General features: G+C 37.6%; 2 protein-coding genes across 4 annotated transcripts; one reads left to right on the top strand and one right to left on the bottom strand.

The window, feature by feature from the left end:
• Positions 1 to 3997: 3997 nt before the first annotated feature.
• si:ch211-119o8.6 (uncharacterized protein LOC556659 homolog) lies at positions 3998 to 6671 on the bottom strand. The gene is made up of 4 exons (XM_047806583.1): positions 6533 to 6671; positions 5724 to 5915; positions 5617 to 5642; positions 3998 to 5528 (listed from the first exon to the last, which is right to left on the bottom strand). Exons 1-4 carry the CDS (start codon positions 6554 to 6556, stop codon positions 3998 to 4000), a joined length of 1773 nt encoding a protein of 590 aa, XP_047662539.1. The 5' UTR covers positions 6557 to 6671.
• A 240-nt stretch (positions 6672 to 6911) lies between these two features.
• Positions 6912 to 19885, top strand: LOC113644089 (coiled-coil domain-containing protein 39-like). 3 transcript variants are annotated; one of them, XM_047822960.1, is made up of 21 exons: positions 6912 to 6940; positions 13078 to 13150; positions 14158 to 14277; positions 14391 to 14537; positions 14662 to 14820; positions 15139 to 15231; positions 15356 to 15484; positions 15566 to 15757; positions 15847 to 15950; positions 16171 to 16303; positions 16422 to 16616; positions 16746 to 16910; positions 16998 to 17135; positions 17414 to 17622; positions 17743 to 17866; positions 17964 to 18123; positions 18369 to 18475; positions 18846 to 18986; positions 19162 to 19341; positions 19425 to 19504; positions 19758 to 19885. In XM_047822960.1, exons 1-21 carry the CDS (start codon positions 6927 to 6929, stop codon positions 19849 to 19851), a joined length of 2757 nt encoding a protein of 918 aa, XP_047678916.1. In that variant the 5' UTR covers positions 6912 to 6926; the 3' UTR covers positions 19852 to 19885. The 3 variants fall into 3 exon arrangements, with proteins under 3 accessions (XP_047678916.1, XP_027004443.1, XP_027004442.2); XM_027148642.2 differs by lacking the exon at positions 6912 to 6940 and adding an exon at positions 11427 to 11536 and having other exon boundaries at positions 13097 to 13150; XM_027148641.2 differs by lacking the exons at positions 6912 to 6940; positions 13078 to 13150 and adding an exon at positions 13426 to 13662.
• The last annotated feature ends 1534 nt before the right edge of the window (positions 19886 to 21419 follow it).

The raw sequence follows: 21419 nt of genomic DNA, 5'->3' as shown, positions 1-21419 counted from the left end.
TAAGAGCAATATAATTTGCCACATGAGGTTGTGGGAATGCTTTCACAATAATTTCACTTCAGTCTTTCCGTTTGACACCTTGAATTTAGCCACCAACTTATTTGCACTAAAAGACAACAGCACAGGCAGACAGACAAATCTCTGTGAGAAATACTTTTTTTACTATCTCTCTCTCTCTGTCTCTCTCTCTCTGTCTCTCTCTCTCTTTGAAACACACACACACTTTACCTCCTAGACCGCAACAAAACATATACCTGAATGATTGCTTGCACTTAAACCACATTCCACATGGACATAGACTATAGCCATGCTCCGAGAATAACAAGCTCATAAATTATATATCGCCAATCGTCTTTTATTATATGTCTTTTTCTTGGGTACATATACAATAAGGAAGCAATACGATGGAAGTCCTACATCTTTATCCACAGTCTTACTCTGTTTCAATATTGTTTTTTTCTTACAGTTTTGACGACTTTTGTGCCTCGGCTAATCATGCCTGGCTTCTTGTCGTACAAAGTATATCTGAAACTAGCAAACAATTGACCAAATCCTATTCGCTTACCAACTAGCTACTTAACAGCCATATTAAGAATGTCAGTAGTTACATGGGAGATTTTCCTTGTATTCAGTCAGGCAAGTTTTTCTTTGGGGGGGTTTCCACTTGCATCACCTGTGGTTCATGCATTCAAGGTTGCCTCCAACTTTGGTCGTCCCCAACCTTAAACACAAGCTTTAAACTTTTTATGTGCATAAACTCAACTCTGAATACAACCTACAATAGAATAAATATCACATGTCGTGTTGTTTCCAGAGATGGTGTAGCTGGCTCCATTAATCCCAATTTAAATGTATCCAACATATTAGTTGATTTCTCGGGCTAATAATGTATGTCAAATGGAAACAAAGAAATAGCCCAAAGGATAATTAGAAGTTAATGAGTGTTAATTAGTGTTAATGCAACTGTTGAAATGCAGGGTTGGTTTGTAGACTCCATTTTTCATCAACACAGCACTTTCATTCAATTCACTTCTAATTAAGTGGTCTTTTTGAAAACAAGACTTTGAAGCAGGGGTCATCCTATTTGTAGATGGCGGTCTGGATGCGTACAGCAAAAGTATTTCAAGTAAATATTGTAGCAGACGTGATTACAATGTGGCATGTGTAGCAGATCCTCTGTTACACTTTACTCAATTGTGTCTTTGTTTAAATTATTTTTAATAGCTGAAAGCAGCTAGCAACAAGGTTAGAGATCAGAAAAGAAATAAACAAAACCACTCCGGATTGTTCAAACAGTATCATTGAAAGGTAACAGGTTGCCAGTCAGACATGCTAGTTGATTATCTAGTCCTTTGCAAGACAGGGATTTTACATAACTGGACCTTTACAAATTTTATCTGGAATAGAAACAAACCATTTAGTATGTCGTCCTATTGTTTTACGTACTTACATATAAACTCTTCCTTTTTTTTTACATGATCATACTTGAATTGAGCTCGAAGGAGCATTGTTGTGGGGGCTGGCCACACAAACTAATGCAACACCAAAAACGTTCTGGAAACGTTGCTCTGAAGTCAACATCACAGTGTCAGTTCATTGTCAGCTCACGCATTATTCACTGTTGATGATCATTGCTCAGTGTTTTTTGGGGGACTGAAAGGAAAATAAAAATCATTTGTATTCCTTCTCCTTTTTCGGCTCATGTCTGACTTTGTCTGAAACGTGTTCTTTATTTATGCACCTTGATGTTATGCCTGCTAGACTTGCTAGTGTTGCCTGTGTTAGAGCATCATGTATAAAAGTAACTGTTGCATTGTGGGCAAACACTGGACGATGCAGCCCAAAGGGCAGATGGTTGGGACATGAGGTGAGGTAAGAGGAGGAGGATGACGAATGAGAGTTGCCTGGTGACTGTTGTCAGGGAGACGGAGTGTGACTCCTAAGCTTGACTTGGAATTTCTGACTATGTATGCTTAAACTAGCAGAGTGAAATGACTGCAAACATCCAGACCTCGAGTCTATATCTTTCTAAAAACCTGTTTTATGACAGTCAAATAAAAAATATTCTCAATACTCATTCTTAATAATCTATAACCTTACCCAAATTCCCAACCTACTTAGACCCCTTCAGTTAAAATAGTCTACATAATCCACAATGACAAATAATGGTAGACATCCTGAATGGTCACCTTTCACTCCAGTCCAAAATTATGTGCAGATTTTTCTACATTTGTCTGTAATTCTTTCAATTCTAACCAGTCTCCTTTTTCCCTGTACTCTAGTAGTATGATGATATGCTTGAAATTTAGCTTGAACAGTTTAAGATTTTTTTTCATCAAGTCTTTAGGTTCCTGCCATATTCCTTTTACATAGGAGTGGCTTCTGTCTATTCACCATAAAGGCCTGATTAACGGAGTATTTCTGAGATTCTTGTCCTTACAGCAAGTTCTCTCATCTTTTCTGAGGACCATTGGGAGTCTGGTTACTCCCTTACAATGGCCCTTCTAGCCTGGTTATGGAGTGTGGCTGAAAAGCCAGCTCTAGAGCCCTGGTGGTTTGATACACCTTCTATTTACAAATGATTAATGAGAAATCCAATATTAGAAGGAGCAGAGACAGCATAGAATGGGTTCAACATTTTAGAATGCATTACAGCTAAAAAAAAACATGTCTGTTTGTATTCTGCTTATGATATCAAGCATGAGGAGAGCAGCTTTTTGATCTGTAAGTAATTTGCATTTATATTATTTGCACTGGAATGATCACAACCATGTCTGTAAATCTGGTGCAGTTCTGGATTTTCCACACACCCCTTTTCTAAAACAGCTTTCTGGGCTAAGTGTATACCTGTACATTTGTTATGTGACCAGCCTGGAATCAATCTGCCAATTAGGTATCATTGATAATTACTCTCGTTGTCTCCTGTTTGGGGGAGGTAGCGGAATGATGGATAGTACTATTTGTTTCAGGGTAGCTTAAGTTATAAAGGTAAAATTAAATGTATTGTGTCATCAAGCCATGGACAACCAGGAATTCTCCTGGTTCTCCCGAGAATAGTCACTCTGGCAGTGATTGGTGATCAAAAATTTATGGCGTATTTATGTTCTCAAAACTGCAATGTGTATGCTCACCCAACAAATAAATCTATGCTAATTGACCGAATTGATGTTTAAGCTAAATCTTGGATCACATTTATTAGAAAAGATTAAGGCAAATCATTTGAACAATTCAGATCTTTATCAAGCTTTTTTTTTTTTTTAGATTTTATTCTGTCATTTTGCTAATATATCTAGATCTAATATATACATGATTCAATTATAGACATTTTAACAGAAATCAGGTTGACATAGAAGATAATCAATGCTTAATACCACTTTTTTTTACTGTGATTTGCACCAGAGTGGTCTAAAGGTCACTTTAAACCAAGCCTTTAAACCAAGGTCATAAATGTCAAACCTTCTCACATAGATCTCTAAATATAATTTTCCTAACCTGCCTTTAAGCAACTAAGTGATTTACCAGAGCTTCTGCTCCATATGGTAAAACTCTTAAGTGCAACAAATGGGTATCAGCAGCATCCTGGTTAAAAAGGAGAACCATATTCGTTTGAGAGATGCTGGAAGTTACTTTTATTTTACAAATTCACATTACCATTTAGCATATCACTGCATGCCAAGGGCAAACTTGAAAATATTAGGTATAGGTATCGAAAATAAATAAATAAATAAAAAATTGCTAAAGCAAACTTAGAATGTAGATACTTGACAAGAATAACAATCATAAATAGCTAGCAGAATTGGGGTAAAACAAAAATAAATCAATCTCTGAAACTGAAGTACACGGTAAACAAATACAAAACAAAAGACTTTCTCAGAAGTACATTACCCCATTAGTTTGTCATTTTTGGAATATAAATTCAAATGATACTTTCATCCAATGCAATAAACCTTGTGTGTTTTTCAGCTAGCAATATCACAGCAGCATCAAAGCTTTCTCCTTATTCTGCACAGATGTATGGCTTCTCTGCTGCATGCACAGCTAACTGGTGCTTCCTCAAGTATGCCGTACTACTGAAACTCTTCTCGCACCCGCTGCAGTAATACATTGTCTTTACCTTGTGGTTCTGTACGTGTCGTCGTAAATTGCTGGAGTTGCTAAAGCTCTTTCCGCACTCTGAGCAGTTGTAGACTCTGGCCCCTGTATGGAGCAGTTGGTGAGATTTAAAGGTATTTTTACGGAGGAAAATCTTGCCGCAGTCATCACAATGAAACTCTGTCCTGGTCGAATGGGTCATCTGGTGGGACCTCAGAGTGCTGGAGGAGTTAAAACCTTGACCACACGCTGTGCATCGGTGGTGACGCTCATTTTTGTGCATATCTTCATGGGTTCGGAGATGAGAAGAGGCAAAAAAGCTTTTACCACACTCATGGCAATGGTATGGTCTTTCATTAGTGTGTGTTCTCTGGTGGACCTTCAAGGCTGGCATGTAACGAAAAGTCTTCTCACACTCTGAGCACTTATAGTTTCTTTCTCCAGAGTGAACTCGTCTATGGACACTCAGGTCTCCCGAAGATACAAAATGCTTCTCACACTGATCACAACTGTAGGGCTTTTCGCCTGTATGTAAGCGTTCATGAATCTTAAGATAATTCCGATGCTTGAAAGCTTTGCCACAATGACTACACTTGTATGGCATGTCACTTGAGTGGATAATCTGGTGTGACTTGAGGTGGTGGGCTCGCTTGAAGCTACTGCCACAGTCTGGGCACTTAAACGGTCGTTCTTCCTGATGAGTAAGTTGGTGGATGGTAAGGCTCTGCTTCCACTTAAAAGCCTTCCCACACACTGGGCAACTGTACGGCGCATCTTCTGCATGTTTGCGCAAATGATTGTCCAGATGAGCCTTCATAACAAATCTCATTTCACACTGATGGCAAGCAAAGGGCTTTTCTCCAGTGTGTCTTGCCTTGTGCATCTTTAAGTCTGCAGATGTATGGAAAGACATTCCACACTGGTTGCACTGGAACGGTTTGATCCCCTTGTGTCGCTGTATATGCAGTTTTAGTGTGCTCTTCCTACCAAAACCTATCCCACACAAAGAACAGAGGAAAGGCTTCTCTCCTGTGTGGCTTCTTTCATGGCATATCAGGTCTCTCCTCCTTGTGAACTTCTTTTGGCAATAGCCACAACAGAGCAGCTTGTCATTTTTATGTAGCCGCTGATGTAATTCAAGTTCCTGCTTTCTAGCATATTGCTTTCCACAGGCGGAGCAACAATATGACCGCTGTACTGAGTGGGATTTCTTATGGGTTTTCAGGTCTGATTTGCTTTCAAATTTTTTGCCACACTTAGTGCACAAATTTGCTTTCAGGGCCATTAATGATGAGGCATCTGAAGAAGTGTGGCCTTTCAGATCTATTGGGCTCATACTTGTGTTTGGTACATCACTGGATGATGGTCTCACAGAAGATCTCAAATGGGAAGAAAGTATTTTCTTCTCAACTTTTGCAAGCGGTTCTTTCTTTAATCTGAAAAGTTGCCAACTGTGTTAGGGTTAAGGACATTCAAGTAATTCTAGAGTCACAGATAGATATGAGAAAAACACGCCATACATACCTCCATACATATCCTCTGGGCTGCTTCTAAAAATGCAGAACATGACATTAATATTTGGTGAAACCCAAACTAGTAGTCATGATACCATAAATACTGATGAACTTTACCATTAAATGAGAGACATCCTCCACTTTAAACCCAGGTGCACCAGCTTCCGGGATGTTAAAATAGGCCGATATCTTTAGCTGTACTGGTTCATATTTTACCCTCCTCTCCTTTGTGGTACCATGCTTTTCATGTTCCTCTGAAGTCACAGTGTTTGTATATTGAAACCATATCTTTGGTTGCATCTGCCAAGACTGTGAGCCAAACACATGATAAAACAGTTTGATGGTACTCATAGCTGCTAATGATTGTCTTCACCAAATGCATTCTGCTTTCATTCCCATGTTACATCTTATCTTGGTGTTACCTTCACATGCACATAGTGGCTTATCAAGTAGATCGGGGTTGACAAATATATTCATATATCTTGGTCTTTCAAAGCACCTTCATATGGTGGCAAACTACACGTTGGTAACTGCCATCACTGGCTACACAACACCCAAAAAAATACAAGGACATGTTCAGGCTGTCAGGTAGAAATAATTTTACTAGGGATATTAATTAGCTCTAATGACAGAATCAGCAAGAATACAAAGCGATGTGAAAATGGTGACTAAACAATCTCCTATTGTCTCAAAGCAGCTTTACAGAAGTATGGAAACAGGAGAGAGAAAAGTAAATACATATATAATAATAATAATAATAATAATAATAATAATAATAATAATAATGAGAAGATGAAAAAATAATAAATTACAGTACATCACAAAACTATAACTAATTGTAATACAACACAGACAATCCACCTTTAAACATTTAACTAAAATTAGTAAAATGAGTAAAAATTAACATGCAATTCAGACTCAAATACCTGGTAAAATGCAAGATACTTCATTACCAGAAATGGAGGAAGACTACAGCTATAGTCACCCTGCTGAGGGGATTAAAGTAGACACTTATTTTCCATAGTCTGAATCAATGAATGTAATTAGTTAATTATATGTTTGAGGAAATATTTGCCACTTTTTTTAAGCAGGGTTAATTGGACCTCAAGGCAAGAACACTGGAGCTTTGACCTGCCCTGGCCTAGCTAATAAATTATTCATTTCCCCAGCCCTGTGGAAGGGTGGGGCAACAAGCCAAAAGTCACTGAGAATGTCAGAATGCATTTAGACTGAAAAGGTTTTCTAAAACTAGCATTTGTCTTTAAGGCTCTCGGTATCAAAAACAAGCTAAAACTTGATCCAGATTTTTCCACCGTTCCAATGTTACTCAAACTGTAAGTAGAAATTACAATTTGTGACTAGCTGAAGCTGATCAACTTTGAAGTAGGCATTAAACTATGTCTATGTCTCACAATCCTTTTGTCACATATTCTTGAAACGTTCTTGATATGAGTCATTGAAAAAATTATTTCTTTAAAAGCTTCCTGAACTTTTACAATTTTCATTCATTTCATTCATTTAAAGAAATTATTCAAAACCTGGAAATTATTCAAAACCTGGAAATCCAAAAAAAAAAAAAAAAAAAAATTATCCAACCAGATCAAATACACACTCACCATTTCACCTTGTTTGTTCCTCAAAATGAGATTTCCACTGATTGAACCAGACATCTCAGGATTCCCATTTTGTAAAGACACCTTACACAATATCTCTTTAAAACAAACCGGACATTTCATAGACTGTGTCTTCTCCCAGTAACTTTGTACACAGTTTTTACACAACCTGTGGTAACACCTTAAATCCACAGGATTGATTAAACATCTCAAACAAAATAAACATATGGTGTCCCCAAAGGGAATCTGCCTTTGAATACTGGCCATGCTCCTAAATGATGGGTAAAATGATGAGTTTATTGCAATATTTTCCCTGCTGCAAGTGCAAACACATAGTTAATTAGTAACAGGTTTGACTTGCTGCCCACTGATCAAAACAGGTGAATTGATTTTCTTCCTTTAGAATTTTATGGTGGCCGACTGCTGCTGCTACTGATTAGGAATGTCAGCGCCACCTTCTGGAAAGGATGACAAGTGCTATCCAGAATAGCATTTCATCACCACCATTCCCAACAACCAACCACACAAGGTTTGGGACAAATATTAAGCAAAGAAGTGCTGAGTATGCAACACTGTAAGAAACCCCATAGCCTATTAAATTCGTAACTGCTGAATTGGTAAAAATCACGATAAACAAAAGTGTACATTTATCTAAAGATCTATCTCTAACACATATACACAGTGCCCAGAACCCACTTGAACTACACTTGAACTTTATGCCATATAATCTGAAGACAGAATGCAAAGACTTCCTATTTATTTGTGTACGAGTTTGCACATTACCCAAATATGGACACAGAGTGGTCCTCAAGGCTCTATTTTAGGCCCAGTGCTATTTCATAGAAATAATAATATTTTGCTTATATTGGGTACAAAATGTAGAATGTACACATTTTCATACATACAGTACACAGAATTACTACATTGAATTCTCAATTCTGATTGATCATAAAGTATTTTCTGAAACAGAAGCTTTTGGCAATCATTTCAAGATTTATATTAATGCACTATGATGCCACTTGAGGTCATAAATTCATTTCTGTGCCCAGCCTCACTCCAAATCGTTGTTATTTTATATCTCTTCTCGTAAATTTGACAGAGAATACTGTTGAGGAAAAGGATCAGAAAGGCTGCTAAACCCAAGATCTTTCTCTCTTATAAGAAACTGGAGATTTGCAGCACATTTACTGTTTGCTGGAGTTCCCTGGGAGGCAGACGATTGTTGCTTTTTTTTATCTCATCTACAGCTTGTCCAAGACTTCGCTGCATAATACTAAAATATTACATGTATAAATAAACTGAGCCAGACGAAACCAAATGTTTTCCCATGCTTTGGCTTCTCTATAGGTTTTTCTTGTTGGATTTACCTGTAGGGCAGAAATCAAGTTATTTTCATTTAACTTTTATGAAATGTGCGGAGTCAGAGCCCAGATCTAAATCTTATTAAAAACCTTTGGAATGACTAGAATGGGTGTGCGTGTGTGTAAGGGCATAAATTGACACATATAATATGTTGAAATTATGTATAGGTACATAGTACATAAGTATTAAGAATGAAATTGAATAAAACTTAACTGAAGTTTATGTGAACAATTTATCTGGGGGTTTTTTGTCCATTTTTAAAATTCTTGCATCCAAAGCTCACAACTGTCCCAAACCCCTACATCTTACACCGTTACACATTCCAGCACTTTTACTATTAAGCATTTTATCTTTATATCTTCCAGAACTACAAGTAAATAACTATGGTGTACTGTAAATAAAAAAAAACACAAATTCCAGCCAGATTGACTGAAAGGATTGTCTAGCACGGTTTGGGAAAAAATAAAACCATCCACAGATATTTAAAGTGATCAACAGCGTACCCTTTCCGTCTGTGAGCTTTGGTCAGATCTTCTGTACTTCTGGATGAGAACCTAGCCAGCTTTTAAATTGTTCAATATGTTCCATGAGGAACTCGAATTTAAGTAAAAAAAAAAGCTGAATTTCAAATCCCTAATTTTCTTCACAACTACAGTGCTTTACAAATACAGGACAGGAAGAGTTAGATAAGCTTATTACTACAGCTAAATCAACAACTTGTTTACTAGATCCCATTCCAAATACATTACTGAAATAATTGGTACATAAAGCTGATGAGTCTCTTCTTAATATTATCTCTGAGATCACAAAACTCAGGACTTCTGGTAGTTCCCAGAATATCTAAGTCTACTAAAGGCAGTAAAGTGTTTTCGTATTTAGCTCCCAAGCTTTGGAATAGTCTTCCCGATAGTGTTCAAGGCTCATACACACTTTCCCAGATTAAATGTAGATTAAAAATTTATCACTTTATCCTCTGTGATGATCCCGAGGCATCTAAAGATTTACCCTGAAATGAATTCTTTTTACAATCTTTTGAATTTTTGAAACTTTTTTCTAATCCATTTTTTTTTCTTACATTTAGAACTCAATATCATTTTGCTACCCGGGATCACACTGACCATATCGTGAGATCATTAAAATGATTTCTAGCAAATGAGTACGAGGCAAAAATATACTTTAATAAAACTTACTTCGGGGGACACGTTGGCTTAGTGGTTAGCACGTTCGCCTCATGCCTCCAAGGTTGGGGGTTCGATTCCCGCCTCCGCATTGTGTGTGTGGAGTTTGCATGTTCTCCCTGTGCCTCGGGGGGTTTCCTCCAGGTACTCCGGTTTCCTCCACCGGTCCAAAGACATGCATGGTAGGTTGATTGGCGTCTCTGGAAAATTGTCCGTAGTGTGTGACTGCGTGAGTGAATGAGAGTGTTTGTGTGCCTTGCGATGGGTTGGCACTCCGCCCAGGGTGTATCCTGCCTTGATGCCCGAGTAGGGTACAAAACACAAGGATCAGACACCCTGTTTTGTTGGTTTTTATTGTGACTTACTGTTTTGTTTTGTTTTTTTTGTTTTTTTGCTGCTGTTTAAAAAAAAGAAAATAATTATTTCACCTTGATTGTTTGGATTTGAGTAAAAATAATAGGTATATTGTTCTGATTTTACTTTGACAAATTAAACAGTTATTTATTGTAGGACACGTTTTTGTTTTTGTTTGTTTAAAATTAATTAATTCAGCAGAAGAAATTAATCAAAGGAATCATTGGTATAAAGTTGGTAGGAACTTTAGGAACAAAGCACAGTGGTTCAAATATATAGCCACATTTCTTGGTTATTATACATACATATATGGTGAAAAGACTTAACGTGGAAAACAGGAATAGAAAGCAAAATAGCTTCAAATGCATAATTTCAAAAATGTCCATGAAGTAATTTTTTACTGAGAAAATCTGTGAGTTTATTTTTAAGCTAAACTGCCCGATGACGCCTGAGCACAGGCTCCCCGTGACCCGAGAAGTTCGGATAAGGTAGAAAATGAATGAATGAATGGATGGATGAATGAATGAATGAATGAATGAATGAATGAACACATTATTGTGATAGGTGTCTAAACGTTTAGTGCATTTATAATGACTGTACTGTGGCTTTAAGGGGACTTGAACTTGCTGTATTGTGGTGCTTATGGGATTTGTAGTCTTTTATTAAGATTGATTGAACTACAATTGGGAATTAAATGCATATATACGCCAAATAAAAGCAATTTTTAAACAGTTGGAAATATGGAGTCACGGCAACGTCTGATTTGTGTCTTCGAACAACTGAAAACCTCCAAATTAACCTACATGACTGCAATAATTTTCTAGTGAAATTTACAATTGAACTTTACTTCCGTTTTTCGTTGCTTTAAGGTTTCGGCGCTCTCTATTGGCTGAAGAATGCGCGTGCTTGGAAGCAGCCCTGTTGCTAAGCAACACACAGCTAGTGTAGGGAGAAACGAAGCATCTTCGAATCAATTGAACCAACTGCTTCGCAAAATGATTCACTGTTTCGAAGCTTTTGAAACGCCGCACGCTGGCGACACCTGCTGGCCAAATTGTATTGTAATATCACCAAATATGTTCACAGCAGTGTAATTTTGTCAAAATATTTTGCAAATCAGTAAATAATATTAAATATTAATGTTTTAGTTTATTTACATGCATTTATAATCAGTCTACATTTAATTAATCAATTAATTACTCTCATGTTTAGCATCAAAATAGCTACAAAGGTTGTAAGCCAGTGACTTCTGTGCCGGTCCCAAGCCCGGACAAATAGAGAGGGTTGAATCAAAAAATATAAAAATAATAAAACTTATTTGTGTATAAACTTGTCTATAACAATTTTGCTTCCTAATCCTAAAGAACTGAACACAGGAGCTGAAACAAGCCTTCAAGCTAGGAAGTTGTGTACATCATTACAGGTCAGAGTTTTAGACATCACACCACTCATGATCTGAAAGTTTCTGAAACAAGTTGAATTATTTTTTAACTTAACACTTGCATTTGTTTCACCAAAAAGGTGTTTCCCTGGCTCAACCACATATCACTCTATTATGTCTTGCAGACATTTTTGATATTTAGCTACCATCTTTTTTGGCAACTTCAGTAGAATGCTTTTTACTTCTGAAAGAATTTTTTGTACATCATCTAAAGAACCACAGTCCGGTCATTTTTTTCTCTCTCTAATAACTGCATCGGTTCCAATGATAACTTATCCAGTGGTATAAGAAATGTCCATCCAGTCAGTGTTTGGGCTTTGGGAAGAGGTTGCTTGTGAACTCTGGGGTGAAAGTGACTACAAACTTCTTGGAGCTTCTAGCAAGGCATCACGTTCTTTCTGAATCAGTCACTTCTAGAATTAAGCAAGCAGTAATTAGATATGTAGAGAACGGTGGTAGAAAATGAATATATATAAGAGGAGCTCCAGATTTTTTTAGTATACAATATGTTTGAATATTTAACTGCTTTCTGTACATGTAAAAGTAACTTTACTACACTATGTACATTTGTAATATGGTTTCTCCACCACTGTGGTCAAGACCTCTATTTCAACACCACACTGTTTCAGTGAAATGACTCGATGCCTGTTAACAATGTAATATGGTAATGGATAAAAATCTCCCAAGTCGTTAATATTAAGACATTGCAACCTGGTGCTCTGTTTGGTCACAGAGTACAGATGGTACTCAGAATGATAGTGAGCTTTACGTATTTCTCTCACAAAATGTGTTTGCACCTTTTCACCAATTATTACTGGAAGCAATCTTAAAAAAATCCACTTCTGAATGAATGGCTTGACCGGAAAGCTTGGGCAGCACACGGCTTTGTTAGAGCATCAGCTCCTTTGTACCTGAACTTTGTACTTTAGCTTTAACTTTCAACGAACCCACCAGTATGTTGTTTTCAGCTGTCCTTGGTGACGGAAAAAGAACAAATCTGAATCCTTTGCATAATCACATACTTAAACATATGTCTTTTTTTTTTTAAAGTGTAATCCTGTCCTAACTCATGCACGTGCTACAGGTCCCCCATCCAAATTATGCTCTTTTAATTGGCATAAAAGTTCTCTGATTGTTTGAAATTGTCTGTATTACGATATTATGAAAGTGAACGTAAGTGGACGTGAGTGGACGAGGCAAAGCTCCACAGATACAAAGCTCATATTTTGTCTTTCAAACAGATTTTCTTTTACACGGCAATTTTACACTAACAATATGCATTATAAATATGATTACAGTTTTTCTCTTAAGTTGCCTTATATGTAAATATGCAAATTACTATGGCTATTTTAACATATTCCTTAATGTAAACTAACAGTATAATTTGGTTCAGTGTTTTACAACAGTATTTTTTTTATGTTGAAAATATGACGTACATGTAACAACATTTCATTTTTTTTAGGTTTACAAAATTTAGATGTCAGGACTTTTACAGTTAATTTTACAGACATTTTTTTTAACAGTGTTGTTTTGGTACTCCAGATGTTTCCCTTCTTCCAGATGTTTGCCCATCAGCTACTTGCTGGTGTTATTGAGGTGTGTTATATAATTATCACATAGCCTAAATCTTACAATATTGTTTTCTAAACTCTCAGAATGTTCCCAAATAATTGACCTTTTTTTTTTTTTTTACTCCACTCATTTAAACCTTATACTTCCAACGGATCAACATAATAAAACCCACCCGTAATCAGTGAAAACCGAAACACACACAGGTTCATGGTGTTGACGTAACGAATGACGTAACCACTTGACTTGCCCAATTTGGTACGCGCTCCGTTCGTAAATGATTCGAATCAGTGTTCAGGAATCAGTGTTCAGGAATCAGTGTTCATGAATCAACGCTACTTGACTAACGGTTCAAGTTCAATAAAGCCAGCTGTTTAAATTCTGTTAATTCGCTAAAGTATTTCTAAAAAATTCTGTTTAAAAAGAAAAAGAAAAAAATGTCTAGCTCGGTTTTGTCTGAGATTATTTCCGAGAATGGCTGGAACAGAAAATTCGCCGTTCCAGTGTCAAATAAAGAGAATCACAATTTGAAGGAAGAGGTAAAGAAAGACCTATAATATATGTAATAAATAATATATATATATGATATATGTAATAATATGCATAATATATTATTGGAATATATAATAATAATAATAATAATAATAATAATAATAATAATAATAATAATAATAATAATGATAATAATAATAATAATAATAATAACGTAAAATATAGGGTAAACTATTAAGAAAGGTAAAGAAAGACATATATAAATATATCAATCTATGTCAATTATAATGAATACTCAAGTGACACTATACTACAGAAAATACAAATAAAGCTTATTCTCATTTCCCCAAAGACCATTAACACTATAATAATCTTTAATTATATAGTTTTATACTGAAATAGTTTTCCAATACGATTGCAGCGAACAAGTAGCTTACTAAATCTAAATGCACGTTACAGTAGAACAGTTTCACTAAAGTAGGATGGTGAATAAATGATGCAATAAATGTGGATTGAAAAAAAAACTTCTCCACCCCTTCCAGATCATGAGAAAACAGAAAGAGGTTTTAAATGCAGAAAATAATGTGTGCGAGTATATGGAGCAGATCAGAAACCGGATCACAAATCTGAGAAACACCAAGCAAGGGCACCTTCACATTCAGGTGAAAAGAGACATTAAATCTTTGGCCAGTGTTTGAACCAAGCAGCAGTTTATTTTCTTAAAGCGACTGGTGTAGATTTGTGATCGATTGATATGTGACACGTCTATGTGCAGGCTCTGTGCAGGGCAATAGAGAAGCAGAATGACACTGATCTGCACTTCAAGGCCTTGGCTGACAGAGAGAGAGGACGTCAGCATCAGGAGATTTCCCTGTGGCAGAGTGAGCTCAAGTGGCTGCAAGAGAAGCAGAAATCAAAGGAGGTTATATATTTTCTGCTCTCTTTGTGTTAAACAGAATTTAAGTAACTCGCTCTCTTAAATTGAGAGACAGAAATTTTCACATAACATAAGGAAATAAATCTGAAATGTTTTATACACTGCGCAGAACTTCCTCTTCAAAGTCACACAGAAGATAGAGATGCTCAAGGCTCAGATGAACTGGGACCAGAAGACATTGGATGCCTGGATGGAGGAATCGACTCGCAAAGATGACGACATCATGGTCATCGTAAAGTATGCGCAGCAAGACGAGAGCAGGATTCGTGTGAGCCTGATATCTTTTCTTTAATCGTAGCCAACACTACATAGGTGAATATACCAGCATAGTGTTTGATCCTGAAGAGCTGATAATGTCTGCTGGACATTAGAGCAGATATGTGGGCATACCAAGTTTTCTTTCATGCCATTGATAAAGCATGTTCGGCATTCTGTGTGTGACGGACACAGATTGTCTCTCCATGATAATGTGACTCAGAACCACTCAACCACAGAATTGACCTGAAATTTATGCAGTCTATTTTATACATATTGACCTATTTATTTTTTACAAAATACTTAAAGTGTTCTTGTATGTGCCATACAGAAGCTGACTCTGAGCATGGAGAAGGTGAATCTGGAGTCAAATCAGAAGAGAAAAGCTTTGGACAATGAGGTCACTGACACCATCGTAGCACAGGTCTGTTAGATTGTGTTAGAGTGTCTTTATTTTTCTCTCCCATTTCCTATAAAGAGACAAAATCTTCTTTAGGTTCATGTCCATTACACTCACAATGTAAAACTGGTGTGTGTGTCGAACACAGGTGGCTCTGGAGAAGACGGTCGAGATGGTGCAGAAGGCCCACGTGGAGACACAGGAGCTGATCAACCAGTGGGTGAATTCCATTGAGAAGATGAAGCAGGATGACCATGATCTACAACAGTGTGCTCTGGTATACAGCTACATTAATGTGGCAGCTACACACACGTGGAAATTAAAAAAAAAAATTTATTTGGTTTATTTTTATTTTTAGCTGCTGACAGAGTTGTACCAAGTGATCCGTGAACGCAAAGCACTGATAAAAGAGAAGCAGTACCTCCAGGGTAATGAGGTGGAGAACAACAAGGACTGCAAGAAGACGATTGCCATGTTCGAACGCAAGGTCAACCAGCTACGGCAACAGTTTCAGGAAGAGGAACGCAACATCGATCGACTGCAAGATGAGGCATGTTCTTATAGATGTGCCGACTACAGTGCATTACCTACATGCTTATAAAGAGAAGGGTCTCATATTAACGTGTTGCTGTTTCACAGCTGGTGAATATCAAATGCTATGTGGATCGCACTGCTACAGACGTGGAGGCTAAGAGATCCCACTTAGCGAGCATTAAGAAGGACATCAATGATAAAACTGCAAAGTAATTCTTCCTCATTGTTACAAATAGATTTAGCGGCTAGATAAAATGATTCAAACACAGAAAACATTGAAGGGAGAACGTTTACACCAGTTAAAATAATGCTTAAAATCATTAAGAAATCAAAAATTAAAAAATAATTATCCTGCTAAGAGCAGAAGTAAATACAGCACAAACTTGATTTTGTATTTGGCCTCTTCAGCTCACTCTGTATTCCTTGCAGATTAGAGGATATACAGCTGTATAACATCGCCCTAGAAGACAAGATGCAGGCTGTGACCGAGGAAGCACTTAGCATGGAGGAGAGAGCCGCTCATATGGAGCAGCTGCACAGAGATCTTGAGAAAATCCTCAAAGTGAGCACTCCAGTCAAAGCTGCTGTTCATTCAAACAACCTCTGGTATAAGATGGTATGATATATCTTGCTTTTTTTCTCTCACCTCAATTAATCGCAGCGTATTTGTTTGTACACAGGAAATTGAAACTCAGCTCCAGCGGGAACACAAGCTCCTCTTCCAGAAAAAACAGGATCTACAGACACTGCGAGCCAAGGTGAAGAATGTCATATCAGATAGCTCTGGCAGTCGTTTAGCTCTGTCCAGCATGGACAGCCGCCTCAGTAAACTAGACCAAGATGCTCTCAAGCACCAGGACTACATCAACAACCAGGCAAGGCATCTAGACCATAACAACTATTCATACTCTTCATTCCTATATTTAAGTCCTACAATCTACTCATGGTCCCAAATGTTGTCCTCAGATGCCACTGAAAGTTCATTGTGCCTTTTTCTTTACCAGGAGTTCCAGGTTCGGGCTCTGGATAGGAAAATTGCCTTTCTGAGCGGAGACTTGAACAAGGAGGAGAAAGAAGTTCTGGAAAAGCAGGTCTCTGAGCTGAGTGCAGCACTTGAGGAAAAGAAAGAGGCAGCTGCTTTGCTTGCAGCACAGCTCAAGAAGCTTCAGGTGAAGATAAAGTGGTAAAAAGCAGTAGCAGGGGGAAGCTATGTGTGAAGCATATTGACCCTAACACTTGTGTCGGCGTGTTTTCAGAATGATATCCGCTGTGTGAGGAAAGAGAATGAGAAGACGGGAGCAGAAATGATAGACCTGACCACAAAGATTGACGAATTGAACCTCATTGATGACACCTTGAACAAAGACATGAAGAGAATTCTTCTCAAGAAAAAGGTCCTCACTCACAACAACATTCCCTTGGGCTAAATTACAACAGAGTTTTGTCATAAGTGTCTAGTAGCTAAGTTTCAAGGGAACACAGGAAACCGAAATCAGAATAAGCGCTGGTTAAAGTGGTAAATGACCAACTCTTTGTGTTTCTGATATTTAGATGGTCACCTTTTGTTGAGACAGACAAGTTATTGTCATTTATTGATATTAATTCATAGACTCTATGCTGTCCTACAAGGACCGCATCACAAGCAGTCTGTCTGACACTTTCCCTCCATTAGGAAAGCATAGTGGAGAAAAATATCCTGAAGCTGCAGGTGAAGCGCCTCAGGAACCTGGTATATGACAAGGCGGATACCGTCCTCTCTATGGAGAAGAGGAAGATGCATCTGCAGGTAGCCATGAAGGAGCGGCAGGAGGAGATCTTTGTTTATCGGGAAATGCTTTGCAAGCAGCACAAGATCACTGAGCAGGACATGCACGGGTTAAGGTGGGACATGAATAAGAGTTAGTGGCAGAGTTATCAGGACAGCCATCTTTGTTTATTTGGTGCTACTGTCCCATGTTCCATGTCCCCTGTGGTCATTCACTGCTTAATACCTCTTTGCAGGGCCCAGTTCCATGAACGAATGTTCAAAGTTGAGACGATGAAGAAAAAATATGAGATTGTCACCATTTCCATGGCTGTACCAGAGGACGAGGAAGGCGAATTCCAAGCCTATTACATTATAAAGGTAGCAACAATTTATTTCCGGATTCTAACATAAATGGAAGATGAATGAATATAAATGAACTTCTTAACCTGCATTTGATTGCCGATCTGTCTCGAAGGCGGCTCAAGAGAGGGAGGAGCTTCAGCGCAAGAATGACGATTTGGACGCCAAGGTCCGCAAGGCAGAGAAAGAAAACAAGGCACTGGAAAACACCATGCAACTGTTTAATTATCATGAGAGCACCTATTATAAATCCATCAACAAGGTCACAGAATCCAGTACGTGCATGACTTCCTGTATTTGTAAATCTTCTTTAAAACTTCCTGTATTTAAAATGTATTTTTATTATTTATTGACAGTTGATTATGGTTACTGCAGGTATTAATCATTCACAAAACCAGATCCAGGAAGTGTAGTTCGACTTTAGTTCAGTTGCTTTTTCTTGATAAATCTACCCAGGATCTGGTTGTGTGATTATGTATAGACAATTAAACACGTTAACCATTATGTTTTCACTTTGTAGCTCCCGAGTATCAAAAGAAATTAATGTTAGAGGAAGAGAAAAGGGCGGCAAATGAGAAGGTCGAGTTCATGAGACACCAAATCAGAGAGCTGCAGGAAGGCATTGAGGTCCGTCTGAGCATCAGATGTTCTGGAAAACTTTTTCACTCAGTGAAGCATGCTGGTGGTAGAATCATGTTTTGAGCATTACCCAGGACTTGCTTCTTTGACTACTCCCTTTTTTTCATGACGCTGCCTGATATGTTCTGTTTACATACTAGCACACTGTTACTAAACAGATGTATTTAGTTTGAGATCTAATTCCACTCTAATGGAAATATTTGTGACTGGTTGTACCAGATCTAATAACTTAAGTTATTTTGTGTAAAAGTGGGTTTTCTCCTCTACAAATAAGATATTATAATAATTATTTAACCTACATAAATCATATTAGGTTAGTGTCAGATCTGCATTTTAGTGTTTTCTTTTTCTTTGACAGGACATAAGCATCTCAATGAACAGCTTGTATCAGGACGAAGCAGCTCTGAGAAAAATGAACACTGTTTTTGGAGTGCAGATTTCCTCTTTGAAAAATGAGCTCATTTGTCAGCAGGAAAAACTGGACAGGACCACCAAGCAGGTCAGATAGCTTGCATTCATGTACATTTTTCCCCCCAGATTAAACAGAATTCCACAACAGGGGAAAAATAAGTCTTGTTACAAATTAAGAGTCTCATTTAAATTTGAATTTTCTCTCTTCTTCATGGACCAAATTGTTAAGTGTTCAAATTTGGCATTATTTATTTATGCTGCAGTATTCCAAGCTGAGAAGGGAGGTTCGCTCCAGTAAAAACACCACCGGGGAGACCTTTGAGGAACGTGACATCAAGCTGAAAGAGCTGAAAGACGGCAAGAAGGCGATAAATAAGATGATTCTGGAAGTCATGGAGCAGCATTCGGACCTCCAGTCGATATTACAGATGTACTTTGCACAGGTGAAGAGCAGAATAGCACTCAAATGGAGGAGAAATCATGAGCATGGTGTCTAATTGTGTCTAAATTATGTTTTCTGTCATAGGCCGGACTTGCTCTTCCTCATCCATCCATTTTAAGCAGGGCCTCAAGGCTGAGTTCGGCACGAAGTTCCACTTCTCCCAGGTAAACCACTGTAGCAAACGAGCACTTCATATTCATACTCATCAGTCACATATCTACTTTGTTTTGCTTCAACTCCTATAAGATGAATGCAGTCCTTCAAACCTTTTCCTTGCCCAATTAGTGCATCACAGCTGTATATCAATGTGTTTGTTGCTTCACATGGAAGACGTTTCAGATAAACAGATTTTATTAAAAGCCATTATGGTGGTCAACACAATTATTCACATCAGTATTTTCTGTGGTTTTTGACCAGATCTTCCAGATTCCTAGGGCCATCGCCAAGCAACAGCACCAGAGCCTTGGAAGTACATACGCCCTCCATAAAGGCGGTTGAGTTTTTGGTATAAATCTGAAAATCAAAGTAAAGTTGAATAAAATCAAGAGTCTTCTTTCTCACTATCCCTTTTTTTGCATACACACAGTTACCAAGGTCATCCTTTACTTGGAATAGCCTGTTCTTTGTCCATTTCTAAGATAAAAGAGTAATGCCACATACACACATTCTTTTCACACAGGCATATCATCAGTACAAGGCATATAACTCGGTACAAAAAGTTCTCTGAAAAAGACCATAGGTACTATGTAAACTATAAAATTTCCTGATACAAGTTAGGCCTTGGACATCTTGTGTCTACGCTTTTACCTCAGTCTCTGGGCAGTGCCAGCATCCGGAGCTTGAGGAGCAGCCATCTCAAGAGACCTCATTTCACTTTATACATATACAAAAAACGTGACTTAAATGAGGCTTTAAACCAACACATTTTAAACCATTTTAAACCAAAGCATTTAGTTTACCTTTTTGATATATTTACCCCTAGGGTATTTTGTTAAAGCTTTTTTCACCACTTGGATATATTATCATGGCTTGTAAAACATCTAAATCCCGTGCCACCGCGACCCAACAACAGGCCTGCTACACAGGTAGCGAGACCCTAGGGCTCCGTCTTCACCCCGCAACATTAGGATAGTCAGGGTTTCTGAGGATACGGTCATCATCATTACAGCTGTCGCTACACTGCTTAAGGAAGCTTTTAAATTAGATGCAACACTGCTGTTAGACCAAGCACATAAAACCTCTCAGCCGAGGCCAAACCACGGTGAGTGACAAGATCAGATCATTATAGTGTGCAGGCTTCTTAGATAGGGCATGTCTTTCATTCTAACTTTAACTTTAAATCAAGAGGAGTTGCTATTTTGATCAATAAAAATATTCCGTTTCTACCTACTGATGTTATTTCTGATAAAAATGGCAGATACCTTATGGTCGTAGGCATGATAATGCAAACAAAGGTGCTGCTGGTAAATGTCTATGCACCTACTGTACACTCAAGATTAAGCCACAATTTTACAAGCATTTGATTACATGAAACATCCATCATGCAAGAGCTGTTACTATGGAAACAATAGCACCCCTGAAAGCAAGGGCATTAATAATATAATCCTGTGATTCGCTCATTCTCGGGTTTACCTTCAGAGCTAACGTTAAACGACCAATCAGAGAATCAAGAACCCAACTTTGCTTCCTTCAAGTCAGAGATAAAGCTGTTAAGACTTTAGTTTCTAGGTAACATGGGAAAAGGAACGTATTTTTTGTCTCGTGTAATTTGTCAGACAGACACCAAGATTTCTGTTTATATCCTCTGTAATATAAGTGATATCAGGAACTTGATTCATGGTCACTGAGCATTCACTATGAAAGGACAACTTTTGTTATGCCATTCTGTTTTTTATTAATAGTAATCATTTAAAAAGTTGGACACAAATTGCTGAAAAAGAAAAAAACATTAGGACTTGTTAATTGTGGAGTTATAATATTTAACTGTTAAACATTAAACATTAATGTGTAAGTGACATAAGGAAATAAATCTGAAATGTTTTATACACTGCGCAGAACTTCCTCTTCAAAGTCACACAG

The sequence above is a fragment of the Tachysurus fulvidraco genome, chromosome 1 (genome assembly GCF_022655615.1).
Source record: "Tachysurus fulvidraco isolate hzauxx_2018 chromosome 1, HZAU_PFXX_2.0, whole genome shotgun sequence".
NCBI lineage: Eukaryota > Metazoa > Chordata > Actinopteri > Siluriformes > Bagridae > Tachysurus > Tachysurus fulvidraco.
This window is presented reverse-complemented; position numbering and strand designations above follow the sequence as displayed.